General features: G+C 56.9%; 1 protein-coding gene across 1 annotated transcript; it reads right to left on the reverse strand.

Moving 5' to 3' along the window:
- Positions 1-969: 969 nt before the first annotated feature.
- On the reverse strand, positions 970-11761 carry ALX3 (ALX homeobox 3). Its single transcript, XM_017499303.2, has 4 exons — positions 11403-11761; positions 5732-6048; positions 2308-2436; positions 970-1918 (listed from the first exon to the last, which is right to left on the reverse strand). The coding sequence occupies exons 1-4, from the start codon at positions 11677-11679 to the stop codon at positions 1610-1612; spliced, it is 1032 nt and encodes a 343-aa protein (XP_017354792.1). The 5' UTR covers positions 11680-11761; the 3' UTR covers positions 970-1609.
- Between the last annotated feature and the right edge of the window lie 2375 nt (positions 11762-14136).

The following is a 14136-nucleotide window of genomic DNA, read 5'->3' on the forward strand; positions in this document are numbered from 1 at the left end:
CCACAAGAAAGAGTTCTGGCTTTTGTCTCTGCCCCACAGCTCAGACATGTTCCTGGGGCGTCTGGAAGGAAGCCACCCCAATCCCACCACTCTGGGGTCCGCCCATGGGGAGCGCAGAACCTCAATGGGCACCCCGTTCTTCCATTCTACCTCCCATCCACTGTAGTTTAGCCACAGTTATTTCAGCATTTTTGCTGCCCTTCCCACCCTCAGTTTTCCCTGCCATATGAGCCCAGCCCTAGAGCTGAGCTTTTCTCCCTTGAGGGCTCTGCTGCAGGACCACCTTCCCCTTCCTCACTGGCCCCTCAGGGCTCCTGGCCCAGCCTGCATCCTGGATGCAGACCAGCCCCAAAGCAACCAAGTACCAAGCTCTGGGGGGTGGACAGTCACCTGGTATAAAAACACCACCACCACCCTTATTAGAATTCTGGGCAGCATTTTTTTTTCCTTCCTTCCTTCCTTCCCTTTCCTTCCTTTCTCCCTTCTTTCTTTCAACTGTCTTTACAAAAATGGGAATTGGGATCTTAGTGTGTGGAACTCTGTTTTATTCTGACCAACATCCAATATGGGTTCCATGGCATAGCTCTGGGCTGGTCCCATGGAAGAGATTCCAAATATGTGGTGGTTTTGGTGGAATTTCTGCCCCCCTTGCAGGGGAAGATGACTGCATGGCATGTTGGGAGTGCAGGCACAGGGTGGGAGTGAGGGCGGCTGGAGCTGGGGAGCCAGGTGCCTTTTTTTTCTTTTTTTTTTTTTTTGAGATGGAATCTTGCTCTCTCACCAGGCTGGAGTGCAGTGGAGTGATCTCGGCTCACTGCAACCTCTACCTCCCGGGTTCAAGCAATTCTCCTGTCTCAGCCCCCCAAGTAGCTGGGATTACAGGTGTGGGCCACCACACCTAGCTAATGTTTGCATTTTTTGTAGAGACAGGGGTTTCGCCATGTTAGCCAGACTGGTCTCGATCTCTTGACCTCGTGATCCACCCGCCTCAGCTTCCCAAAGTGCTGGGATTACAGGCGCGAGCCACTGCACGGGGCGCCAGTTGCCTTCTATGCTGACCTTGGCCTTCAGGCCCTCCTTAGTGGCAGATACCAGTGCACCCCTGCTGGTGGGGAGGGGAAGCAGGGCTGACTCCACGCCATCATCAGAGACCCCCTTTGTGGTTTCCTGTCTCATCATGAAGAGCTACTCCAGTCCACTTGGCGCCCTTCTCCTCCTATTTTCCTGGGTTCCCTGAACGAGGAGCCTTACAAGTAAGCTGTCTGAGCTGGAGAGATGACAATGGACTTGGACAAAGCTGGAGGAAGCAAGGCAGTGTCTCCCTGCCTCCAGCCCAGAGTTTGGGTGAGGGGGCTCAGTTTGTGGTAGGAAGAGTCCTACCTGCTTTGAAGCCCCTTCTCCTAGCCAGCCCCACATTATTCTAAGAGAAAAGACCCTGTAACATGTTCCCTGCTGAGGGCTGACAGTGGCAGCTGCTCTCCCAGGCCTCCAGAACCTGGGGCTTGGAGGCAGAGGTGCTTCCTCCCTGATGTCCAGGCAGGGGTGGGCTGGGAGTGGCTGGGAATGGAAAAGGAAGTGGGCAGCTCAGTCTACAGGTCCGTGTGACCGATCACGTGGTCCAGTTCAGAAGGCCGGGTGGCTCCTTGGGCTTTACCCTGAGCGAGACGAGGCTTGGAGACTTGTAGTCGCCGTCTGAGGAGGGCTCAAAGCTGTGGCACCCCAGGGTGGGGGGAAAGCTGTGGAGGGAGTAGATGCCAGGGTGAGCTGCAGAGGAGGCTGGCACCCCCATGAAGCCAGCCACACTCCCATGGGGGTGGGAATATGGAGACATGCATGGTGAGGGGATGCCCTCTGGAGACACAAGGCAGGGGCCCCCAGGGCTCCCAGATCCTGGACCGGCCCACAGGGAGTTCTGCAGCTGAAAAGAGAGGGGAAAGAAGGCCCATGAGCCGGTAGCCTCAGCTGACTTCCTTACCCAGGGGCTTTCTCTGTCCTTGGGGCCCCAGAAACTTTCCAGGAAACCTCCACTTGGCTTAGGTCTACCCCCTCTTGCCCCCAACATTGGCAGTGACATCTCAGGAGGCTCCTGCCACTGTTCTCAAAAGGAGATTTTCTTCTTTGATTCCTTTGTGTTTTGGATTCATCATTCATGAGCCAGGCAAGAGCCCCGATTTGCAGAGGAGGAAGTTAAGTGACGTTTTCACTGTCATACAGAACGCTGATGCTCTCTAGGTCTCTTCAGGCGAGAGCTCATATTCTTTTTGGTGACCCTGCCAGGTCCCGACTCAGATAGGGCTGGGGTCTTACCTGAGGGTGACTGTCAGCGTGGGGCAGCACAGAGATGTCATAGGCAGCCGTGAAGGGGTTCCGCCCCTCTTGGATCTTCCCATAACGCTCGCGCTTCCGCCACTTGGCTCTGCGGTTCTGGAACCAGACCTGGAGGCAGGTTGTGGGGTTTGAGGGGGTGATGGGGCAGCCCTGAGGAGAGGAGCCTGCTAGAGAGAGAGTTGATGGCTGTGTCCTCTTGTGGGATGGGCGGCTGGCTCCAGGATGGAGGATCTCGGCTGTTAATCTGTACTGTTCTTGGGGCCAGGGAAGCCTGGGAGGAGGCCTGGGAGAGGCCCAAGCCCCAAGCGGGTTAATTGGTCCCATGGACCTCCAGCTCTCACTCCCTAGCCGAGTCACTCTGGTCCTCCAGCCTGGCTGTGTCTAGTAAGGGTGTTGTGGTGGGGGGTCTGTTGGTCTCAGGGGCCCTAGGCACTTCCTGGGTATACTGTGCACATGTGTTGGATTTCTGGTCTCCCTGCCTCATCTCCTTTTCCAAGCTACCCACCTCATAGCATCCGAGGAATCTTAGACATTTCTGTTCAGTCAGGGTCCTATTTAAACCCTCAGTGACTCCCTGGAGACCTTGGTCCAGAGCACAGATTCCTAACAAGGCTCCTGGCTCTCTGCAGAGCCTCATGTCCTGCCAGGCAAACACATTCGGTTCTTCCTGGTTGCCTCCCAAGCTCCCGCCTAGCTCTCCTGAAACACTCTCTGTCTTGCTCCTTCCATCCTTTGCTTAGGTTTTCTCTTCCTGGGCTACTCATCCCCTCAACACATACATCCACGCTGGACATCCTCCACAGGACTTCCAAGACTCCCAGGACACCTCTTTGTACTCACCCCATTCCATTACCATGATCTGTTTTGGAATCTGTTTCTCTCACTTATTTTATTTATTTATTTTTTTGAGACAGAGTTTCGCTCTTGTTACCCAGGCTGGAGTGCAATGGCGCGATCTCAGCTCACCACAGCCTCCGCCTCCTGGGTTCAGGCAATTCTCCTGCCTCAACCTCCTGAGTAGCTGGGATTACAGGCACGTGCCACCATGCCCAGCTGATTTGTTGTATTTTTAGTAGAGACGGGGTTTCACCATGTTGACCAGGATGGTCTCGATCTCTTGACCTTGTGATCCACCTGCCTCGGCCTCCCAAAGTGCTGGGATTACAGGCATGAGCCACCGCACCCGGCCCTTCTCTCACTTATTTGTCAGTCCTTGGCAGATAGGGGTGGCGCATCTGTGTGTTGTGCACATCTGTGTACATATCTGTGATGAATTTGTTTGGTATATGTGCTGTGGCTGTTACATTTCTATGTATTGGTATTTATGTTTTGTATTTCTATCATTTAATGAATATTTACTTGCTAGGCTCTAAGCTAAATTTAGCAATGTTAAAACAAAACCAACCAAACAAAAAACAACCCCTGCTTTCCAGGGATATCTAGCTAGGAGTCACAACAGAAGCAGCTGTGTGTGTGTCAGTAATCCATCCACCCCGTCTGAGATGAGAAATCCCACCCCAGCCCCTCAGGCTCCCTGCCCCATGTATAGGTCATTCCTATACATGCAGGCAGGTGAGGCACCAACAGTGAACGGGCTGTGTATACCTCGTCCCCCTACCTCCCAGGTTGCCAAGATAACAGAGTAACAGAGCAGGCCTGTAGCAAGGTCAGGGAAAGGCCTCCCCAACCTGCCCAGCCGCCTGGATTTCCTTTCTGCTCTCCCTCCCGTGTCGAAGGATAAAGGAGCCTGGAGCCAGTGAATCTGGCTACTGGCATTCCCTCTTCTGTCATCACTCATTCTCCCCTGGGGATCCCACTGTAGGCCTCCCCTGGGCTCTGGACCTGCCCTCTGAGTTGCCTGGTGCCTCATTCTTCCTCTCCATGGGGCAGGGTGTCTGGGTGGGTTTCATGCTCCTGCCAGAGAAAACATTCCTACTCTAGGGTCTCCATCCTTTGGGAAGCTTCTAGGCTAGGGCTGGGGGCCTCATGGCTACTCCTGCAGCCTCTCAGGTTGAAAAGGCCTAGGGGAGGAGCAGAGGAAGTGCTCTCCACTTCCCTCAAACACTTCGGGAAGAGCTGGTTAGACCCCACCCTAGAGGCCTGCCTAGGTGACTCCATGGTCCTGATTCCCATGGCTTATATCATCTGGGGTTATCTTGAATGCTGTGCCTCTTGCCCTGATGACCTCAGCCCTTAGGGAGCCTTGGGGGACAGTCCTGGAAGTCTGTTTTGGCTGCCACCTGGAAGGCAGGAGGACCCAGCAGAGAAGGGGAAACAGCTCAAGCCTCTCTGATCCTATGTTGGATGCAGCTATAGGGCCTTCTCTGTTGGTTGACAGCTGGCCTCTTTACAGACTGGCCTGCCAGTCCCTGTATCCTGCCAGGACTGTCTTCTGCCCTAGTGCCTTCACAAAGAGTCTCTGGAAGGGCCCCATGCAGGGTGGGAGAGCATGAGCTTTGTCCCTGCCAAGTCTCCTCCATGGTGAGAGACAGACTCCTCTGCCTAAGGGGTCACTTCCTCGCCTTTCCCCAGAGCTCCAACCTACCCCTCCCAGTGCCTCCTGCTTGACATCGGGAAGCCTGCTATGATCCAGCCAGTTCAGTGCAAGCCAGTGAACGGCCATCTTCCTCTTGGGCCAGACTCTTACCGAAACTCCTTCCCCATCCCCAGCCTGCTTGCCACCTTCATGTGCTTTGTCACTTCCAACATGCTTGGACATGGGCTTCCCTTCCTTTCCTCTCTTCTCAGCATTTACCCACCCACAGGCTGGGCTTCCCTGATGTAAAACATTGGGGGCCATGGCCCTTCTGGGAAGCCCTGGTGCCTGATCTCCCCTGGGGAGTTTGTTAGGTGGGGGAAGGGCTCCCAGCCAGCCTTTCCCAGCCAGGGTCTGAGCGCTGGCAGGGACTGACAAATTTGAGTTACTGACCCTTAGACCTCTAGACAGGGACCCTTCCGTTCTAGGCAGCCACCTCAGGAGCAGCCCTGATGTGTGTTTAGCACTTCGCTGCTTCAAAAACCTGGCCATCTCTGTGATCCTCAAGATAGTCCCTACGCAGCCAGTCCCATCATTCCCTTTTCCTGAACTGGGAAACAGACAGAGATTCCATAACACACTCCAAATAACCTCCAGTAAGTGGCGGAGCTAGGACTCCCATACAGGTGATGGCTCCAGAGGCCATCGCCCTCATACCAGGCATAAGCCTCAATATGGGCCAGAAAAGCCTGTGGCTGCAGCAGAGCTGGGCATGAGGGTGAGTCCAGGAGGGGCAGGCTGGGGCAGGCCCCTGGAAAAGGTAGCTCTGGGAGGGACCAGCGCCCACCTCTCTCAGCCCTTCCAGGATCTGGTCACTGTGTGGGTGGTAGAGGCAGCTAGAGACCCCCATCCCTGCCATGCCCTCACCTGTACCCGGGCCTCGGTCAGGTCTGTGCGCAAAGCCAGCTGTTCCCGGGCATACACATCAGGATAGTGGGTTTTCTGGAAGACCTTCTCCAGCTCCTCCAGCTGGAACGTGCTGAAGGTCGTGCGGTTACGGCGCTTCTTGCTCTTGTTCTTGGCCAACTCCATGGAGTCAGGGTGTCCCGGGGAAAGAGGAAGACGCAGGCTGGCCAGGCAGGGGCCTGGGGAGGGTTGCAAATTAGAGGGACCCTCTCTGGGGCCCCCTCGGCAGTCCAAGGGTAGCTGGGGGAAGCTGGCAGCTTTGGAGGCCTTCTCTTCAGCTGCAATGGAGAACACAAAAAGGAGGATGGCAACAGAACCAGGGGCTTTTGTGGATTGGAATGGAGGGAGGGGGAAGAACATTGACGCCTCAGTCTCCGCCTCCCCCTTCCTTTCCCTTCCCTTCCTCCCAGCGGCCACCCTCCATGGGAGCCTGGCATTTAGAGGCCTGCCTGCTGAGCCTCCAGCTGGGGAGGGGGCCCTGGGGAACTATGTGCTCTGTGGTCTGGGCGGATCTGCTGGGGCCAGAGTAGGGTTCATTTCGGGGAAGTGCTCTGTGGTGGTGCGTTCCACAGGGACGTGACAGGACTGGCGCCACAGCAGGACCACCACCCTGGCAAGGCCAAGAATGGGGGAAGAGTGTGGGGGTGAGGATGGGGTGGTGAGGATAAAGGTCCCGCCCCTGCCAGAAAGTGCTTTCTTGTTCCTGACTGCAGGCCTTGGTTCCCAGACCCTTAGGCCCATGCCTCTGTTCCCAGGGCCAGGCAGGCAGTGGACGTGGGTGCTCAGACCACCTTTGGCTGGTCTGGCTGAGCTTTATTCTCTGAGTCCCAGGTCTCAGGTCAATATCAAATTCCCCAGCTCTGGTGTATGAAGGGCAAGATGGGACAAAGAAGCTTCCAGAGGGATTGCTGCCCTCCATTCCTCCTAACATTGTGGTGTCTGCAAGGACCTAAGCTCCAGCAATAGAGAAACAGAGCTGACGCTCTCAGAGAAGGAGAGTGGGGACCAGTGTCACAACGGGGCACAGCTCCCTGTTCCCATCGTTCCCATCACTGCCCCCCCCCCGCCCACCCCAGGAGTTTCTGACTGCTCTCCCATTGCCTGTGTTTAACAGGCAGGGAAGGACTAGATTGCAGACTGGGAACAGTTTCTAGCAGCCCCACTCTGACGTGCTAACCTTCACTCTGGAAGCTTGGCGGAGCCTTACCACAGCAGATCAACAGTCAGAATGTGGTGAAAAATAGGCCACCGTGATTGCCCACGCCCTCTCCCTCTGGTGAGGACCCCCAGCAGTGTCCCCATGAAATCCCTCCTCAACAGTCCACTGGGATGGCAGATGAGACGCCACAAAGACGCCCCACTGACTCACACACCCTCTTCCCTGGCTCTGGGCCCATCTCCAGTGGAGGCCTGGCTCTGAGGAGACCCAGCTAGCTGGCACAAGATGCAGTTTCTTCCCAGGACTTGGTGCTGGGGATCACAGCTGTAGCTGGGGAGGATGGGACTGGAGAAACGGGCCTCTCAGGATCTGGGTGTGATGAGTCCCTGTCTGCACTGTGAAGGACAAATCAGGCAGGGTCCCTTTCAGCTGGAAGGTGGTCAGTGACTTTCCAGGACTACCCAGGCCATGAAATAAGCTCCGAGTGTGTGTCCTGGAGGACTAGGAGGGTCAGGCAGGGCCTACCTAGCCTTGGACCATGCCCAGCCTGTACACAGGTAGCCCACAGCTACAGCCCAGCACCACGGCTCCACAACTCGGGTGGAGCACAGGGAGAAAGTGTTCTAGTCCCTGACTTCCATTCTTGGCCAGCACATTTCGGGTTTAGGGGCAGTTGCATTTGATAGAAGCTTAGGAAGGAAGACTCACAGAAGTTGAACCAAATAATTGAAAATGATCAGGAAGACCAGGGACGCTGAAAGGGGACCCCACCACCACCCATACACATACATACACACACAGCAGGCCATGGAAATGTTCAGCCTGAGAAGGAAAAGTCTTGGTGTCTTGGGTTTGTAGGGCGGCTCTGCTGGATTCCAAGCAGAAAAGGGGTGAGGGTAGCTCAGGGCTGGGGTTCAAGACTACTGACACCCCAGCAGAGGCTCTCCAAAGCCCTGGGGCTTGCTCATTTGCCTCTTGGACTCTCAGTGTCTGTCTCAATAGGACCTGCCCGGGGGAAGTGACCAGATCGGGGGCCCTGGGACTTGCCTTCCTGACCTTGAGCCAAGCTGCCAGGGACAAGGGATGAAAGTGCAGTAGGACTTCTCAGAACAGCTTCCCCAAAGAAGAGGCCAAGCCTGCCCAGTCTACAGCCCTCCCAAGGGACCACAGAACTGCTCTCTCTTGTCATTGCCCTGAAACCTCCTTGATCTACCTGGAGGGCACCAGAGGGAGGGTGGCATCCCCCCTCTTTGGGAGAGAAGGGCACTCCTCAGAGAACACAGAGTAGCCTCCTGAGGAGCAAGGCCCAAAAGAGGAAAGGGATAGAACTGGGAAAAATGGAGGGCAGAAGCCAGGAAAGACAGGCCAGGAATGGCAGCCAGCAGTTTGCGCGTAAGATTGTAAAGGAGAGAGGGCTGCTCTGTTGAAGACGGGGCACATCTCAGGTGTGTATGGGCTGTGCAGAGGAGTCACTGCACCTGATCCAGACACTGGGTGGTTAAGGCAGTGTACTCAGGTTGGAGACAGCCAGAGACTCTGTGCTGGGGTGTCTTCCGCCTGTATAACCGCAGGACCATAGCAGCAGCTGTTGGGCGTGAAAGCCAGGAGCCTTTTAAGTAGTAAAGGAGCTCTCTGTCCCTGACCCAGCTCTCAGGCCTGCGGCACCCCTGAGCACCCCTCAGTCGGAGGCATGCCGGAGCCCCTACCAGCGGCTGCTTCTAAGCTACTCTGCAGCCAGGAAGCGGCACCGCTGCAGGCCCAAGGGCCCCACTGCCCCAAAGAAGGCATCCATTGAGACCGTAGGACCAGCCTCGTCTTTCACCTTTCGCTACAGCCTTGTTCCGCGCCGCACTGTTTCCTCTGGCCACTGTGGGGTCGCTAAGCTACCGACCGGCAAAGCTCACTGAGGCCCAGGCTCCTGCAGCTCCCGCCGAAGACCCAAAGTCAGGGTGGACATAAATGCCGTGGACAGGACCCCAGTGAGGCTTCGGTGCCTGTCTTGGAGGTTTCTCAGCCTTGGCCCAGAGGCCTCAGCCCGGGTCTAAGAACTTGGGACTCTCCTGGACATTGGCGGTCGGCTGGGTCATCTGGCTCAGAGCCTCAGCGGCTGCTCGTTCCGCACCAGCGGGCAAAACTCTAGTAGGAGTCGCTTCCCGAGGGCGTGTTTCGACGTCAGAGCCAAACTCGGGGGCAGACTAGCCAAGAGCGGAGGACGCAAGAGTGGCAGGCACCGCCAGCACGCGGCCTCGGTTCAGAGCAGGGCTGGGCGCTCTCAGCAAAGGGCAGGCCGGGGCGCGGGCGGCGGACAGCGGCGGGAAAGGAGCGAGGTGCGCCAGGCTTTGGGGCGCGCAACTGCCCAGCCTCGTAAAAGATCGCACCGCAGATGGGGCGCAGCTGCGCGCTCACTGGTGTGGACTGAAAACGCTCCGAGCCGGTTATTTTAAAAGCCGGGAAATAAGGCGGGCTCCCTCTTCGCCCGCCACTTCTCACCAAATAGGCTGCGCGACCCTGGGGGCTGATCTTCCCCAGCTGCGGGGCTCCACGGCGCGCCGCAGCGAGGTCCGCTCTGCCGCAGGGACGCTGACCGCCGCCCGTCGAGCACTGGCCAGAGCGCCGGGGAGGCGAGCGTCCGCCAGGTTCTCTCCCAGGCTCCGCTCGCACCCTGGTGCCTCCCTTTCGTTTGGCCTGTCCTCTGCTCAACTGAAATCGTTAATTTTCTTACCCCTTTGTTCTCATTTTGATATATTCCACTCTTTAAACACGTTCCTTTTTCTTTTGTCGGCTCCCTCCCTCTTTGTCCTTTCCCCCTTCTCTATTTACTGGTTTTGTTCGATCTTGCTTCTGCTTTTTTTTTCGTTCGTTCTTCATTTATTCCTTTCAGGTCATCCCAGCTCGCCGACTGCCATTTATCTCTCGCTCTCGCCGCGCTCTCCGTTGTTTTGTTCAATTTCCCTTTCTCTTTTCTTGGTTGTTGTTCGCTTTCTTTGGTTTTCTTTCTCAGTATTTCGTTGTCAAGAACACCCTTGCCGTCGGATTCCAGGGTGCTGGGATCCTCCTGGTCGCTCGTTCCGCACCAGCGCTCTCGGCAGTCGCGCGGTACCGGAGTGGTCCAGGCGCCCGAGCTGTCGGTGCCAGATGCGGCGCGCCTAGCAGGGACGTGGGCCCAGTGGGGTGGCTCCTGCCCGACACGGAGTGCTGAGCCAGACCGGGTACCTGTCTCTGGAGGTGCTCACCGCGCTGTGCGGCCGCTGCCGTCTGGCTGGGATCAGAGGAGCCAGGCCAACTGCTTCTCATTAAGTCCCAACTGTGGTTTTTATCAGGAGAGCCTCTTTCAAAGGGCACAGACACGAAGCTCCGAGGACTCGTTCATTTCCTCCGTTGACCCCCACACACCTCCCCGCCCTCTCCTACACATTCCCACCGCCCCAGCTGGGTGAAAGCCGGAGATGCCAGGCCACTCCGTGGAGGCCCGCGAGGCGCCAGCCGGGCGGCGGCAGCGGCTCTCGGATGATCCAGCTCTGGGCCTAGGCTGCGGGATGTGGCCGCGCAGAATCGGTGGGTGCGGTGCCGGCGCCGAGGCGCCTTACAGGTCAGCGGGTGCAGCTGACCTGCCGATCAGCCTGCTAGGCCGCTGCCTTCAGGCGCATTCTCGGATGCCGGCGCGGTCCAGCTGGCCTTAGCACAGGGCATCGGCCCGCGAGCTCGCGACGCCTGGGAGTTAGGCTGCCTAGGGCTGCTTCTGACTGCCAGCACTGATGATCCAGCGCGGGAAGCCAAGACTGCGGGAAGGGCGTCTATCATCGTGCATAATGGCAGGGAAGCCAGCTTAGTCTGAGAAATAAGAATACAGTTATTCCGTCTTGAGGACAGCAGCGGCACTGCGCTACTAGTCGCGGCCAGATCGTGCCAGTCTGCCGCACAGGCAGCGCCCTTCCTGTGGAGGCTAGGCCCGGGGAGGAGAGGTGGGCCAAGGCCAGGCCGCAGTCCCCAGCCGAGCCGGATTTGGCCATTCTAGGTCGAGGCCCAGCCTCGGGGCCCTCAAAGGGCGCCAGACACAAAAGCCGCGCTTCTGCGTCAGAACTCAGTGTGGCTCTCCAGCCCTCGGTCGGGTCTAGGCTTCAGGGTCTGTAGCGGTTCCAGTTCAGCTTCGGCAGAGCATGATCTCTCCTTCCCAGGTCCGGCTGCTTCCGGGCCCCCAATGGACCCCGAGCCGTCGCCACTCCACTTTCCTCGACCTCCCGCCTCCCATTCCCGCCGCCGAGGAACCGCAGTTCACCCTCCCGCACCGCACCGGCCTTTGCCTGGCCCGGGCCAGCGCCGACCCGGCTTCCGTGGGAGCTGTGGCGAAAGGCTAGAGGCGCAAAAGTTAAGAAGTAGGCGAGCGGGAAAGATAAGCAGGAAGGCCCGGGTGGCCCGGGTAGGGAAGAAGGAGAGAGGGTCGGGCTGCGCGCTACGCCCGGCGCCACGCGTTACCTTCCGCGGGGCCCTCGTAGAAGTGGCCGCCGTTGAGCGCCAAGCCGGGCCCGAGGTCCTGCAGGTACTTGGCGGGCGGCTTGGCCGGCTCTGGGAGGTAGGGCTCCAGGGGCCCGCAGCCCAGAAAGCGGGTCAGCCCCGGGCCGCGGGGCGGCGCGGGGTGCAGGTGAGGCGCAGCGGCGGGGGTTCCCTGCGGGCCCGGAGGCTGGTCCCCCGAGGCCGCATAGGGGCCGGGTGCAGGCCCTACGCGGAAGGGCGCGCAGTGCTCGGGGTCCATGCCGGCTCCGGGCGCACAGGCCTCCGGGGCTCCGGGGCTTGCGCTGCCCGCGCGGCCTGTGAGCGCCAGCCAAGAGGGAGGGACCTGGGCGCGGGGGCGCGGAGCCCCCGGGAGCGGCGCGCGCCGCGGGGGGCTGGGGGCGGGGGGCAGGGGAGGGGGCCGCGCTTCTGACTTAATGCTGGAACCATCCACGTCACGTGTAACCCCGCGCGGGTTAACCCCTCGGAGCCCGGGAAACCCCCTCCCCCCATTCACCCAGAGCCCAGTTCCAGGCAGCTCAGGAGAGGATGAAGCAACCTCCTCTCTAGGGCGGGATCCCTTTGTCTGCCCATCCAGGTGAGTCCCTTGCTCAGAGCAGCACCCGTGATATCCAGCCTAGTGGCTATTGCCACCCCCTAGTGGCTATTGCCCCTAGAGGGGTGCGGCAGTGTGGGTATCCCCCCAAACACTTTTAGGCCTGGACTCTGGACATCAGCTTGGGATGAGGGCCCGGGTGGGCGGGCAGGCAGGCAGGCAGGCGTTAGGCTGCAATTTTACCTAGGTCTCTGCTGGGGCCTGGGCAAAATGTTGCCTCAGGAAAAACCACCTTCCTTAGAAATCTCTTGTTTCTCACATAGAAAGGAGCTATTGGGATTGCTGTGTGGAAGCGGATCTAAGCTAGAAATGGGGTACTGGGGAGCTTGGGCCTGGACACTATCATTAATTAGCTGTGAATCCTTGAGCCAATCATTAGTGTCCTCATCTGACTGTGGAGGTCAGGGCAAGCCAATTCTGGGTCTTTCTATGTATTTGAGGTGTGTTTCAGAACTAGATGCAGGGCCAGAGCAGACAGGGAGACTCCCACCCGCAGCTCAGGACCCAACAGTGTCCTGCGGAGGCAGCCTTTATAGAACAGGTGGAGGATGAGCAGAAAGGCTGATGTTCCCTCTAGCAGCAGCTTGGAGTGAATGCCTTTCAGTGGGCAGATGATCCAAGCGTCTGGGGCTTCACTGGAGAGAGGCTATCTGCAGCTCAGACCTCAGGGCTGTGCTCCCCCAGGCCTGCGATTTGGAGGGGGTGAGGGTAGAACTGCATCTTCTAAGAGTTGAGTCTCCCCAACCAAAAGGAAACCTAGGATTAGAACAGTAGCTTGGAATTTCAGAAAAGAGAAAAAAATCCCACCCTACCTAAGATCTGGGAAGAAATACCCAAGGACCTGAGGACCCTGCTCACTTCCCATGGATTGAGGAGCCCTTGGGGCTGGATTAAACTGCTTTTATTTTCAGTACTCCCAGAGACTAGCAAAAGAGGTGGGGAGCCGAATATCATTTGTATTTCATTCGAATTCTCAATTTTTAAAGGACTCCAAGAGGCCTGGCGTGAACACCTCCCTCTTCCGCTGGGGGTTAGAAGGGGTTTCTTGGCTCTCCTCAGCCAGAGTTGGGCTGTAAATCAAGACCAAACAGGAACCAGAAGCCTTGCATCTCACAAGGAGTCATTAAGCCGTTATTAAACATACCATAACTTCTCTGAAGCCTTATTGGTTTTAACACCACATTGGAGGCATTATGGCCATTAGGGCCCCTAATCACAGAATGCAGACTGGCCAGAGAGATGGGAGCACCTGGGGCTGGTATCAAGTCAAGAGGGAGGCTCGGCTTGAAATTAAGCTTCCCTTCTGGCCTCACGAGAGGGATCCTTTCTCCAGGATCCAGTGGATCCAGCTCTGGGCAACCAATTTGAACTGATCATCTTTGCCCATTAATAAGGTTTTTCAATAGTTGTTGATTGGTTGTGGTTTTTTTTCTGTCTTACCTGTACCTGTGAAATTCGCGATTGTTGACTTTCTAGGAGAACGTCAATTCAGGATACCTATTCTATTCAACAGAGTTAGCAAACAGTTTACTGTGGAGAATGCAGATATCACCCAGGAAAATGTCACCGACAATTTAAACCAGGCAGCCTGGATCAAAGGCTGAGTCTTCTGCCTCCTGTGACAACCTTTCTGAGCCTCAGTTCCCTCGCCATAAAGGTGGGTCACACATGGAGGTAGGGTATTTGAGAAGCATTCATGTTTTCACACACTGTGTTAATTTAACAGATGGTGATGATGATGATAATTACCATCTCCGATGGGTTCCGTCACTGAATAGGCGGAAGGCTCCTCACTTCAGACTGAATGGGACTACGGCTGGAGCTGAGCAGAGAGACACGGGAACTTGCATCCACTTTCAAGTCCAGAAGTTTCTCTTGACATTCTCCCAGTCTCTGAACAGAGCCAATTTCTATTCTGGGATAGTATGGCCAATTAAACTGAGGAGAGAGAAACCCCTAGATTACATGGCATTTTTGTGGGTAAATGGAGTTGTCCCTCCTGGGAGAGTTTTCTCCCAGAACTATGCAAGTGAGAACACTGGGAGGAGACTTTTCCCTTCATCTTTTAAACCATTAGTGCAAACTTTTTTTTTTTTTTTTTTT

The sequence above is a fragment of the Cebus imitator genome, unplaced genomic scaffold (assembly GCF_001604975.1).
Source record: "Cebus imitator isolate Cc_AM_T3 unplaced genomic scaffold, Cebus_imitator-1.0 Scaffold256, whole genome shotgun sequence".
NCBI classification, from domain to species: Eukaryota; Metazoa; Chordata; class Mammalia; order Primates; family Cebidae; genus Cebus; species Cebus imitator.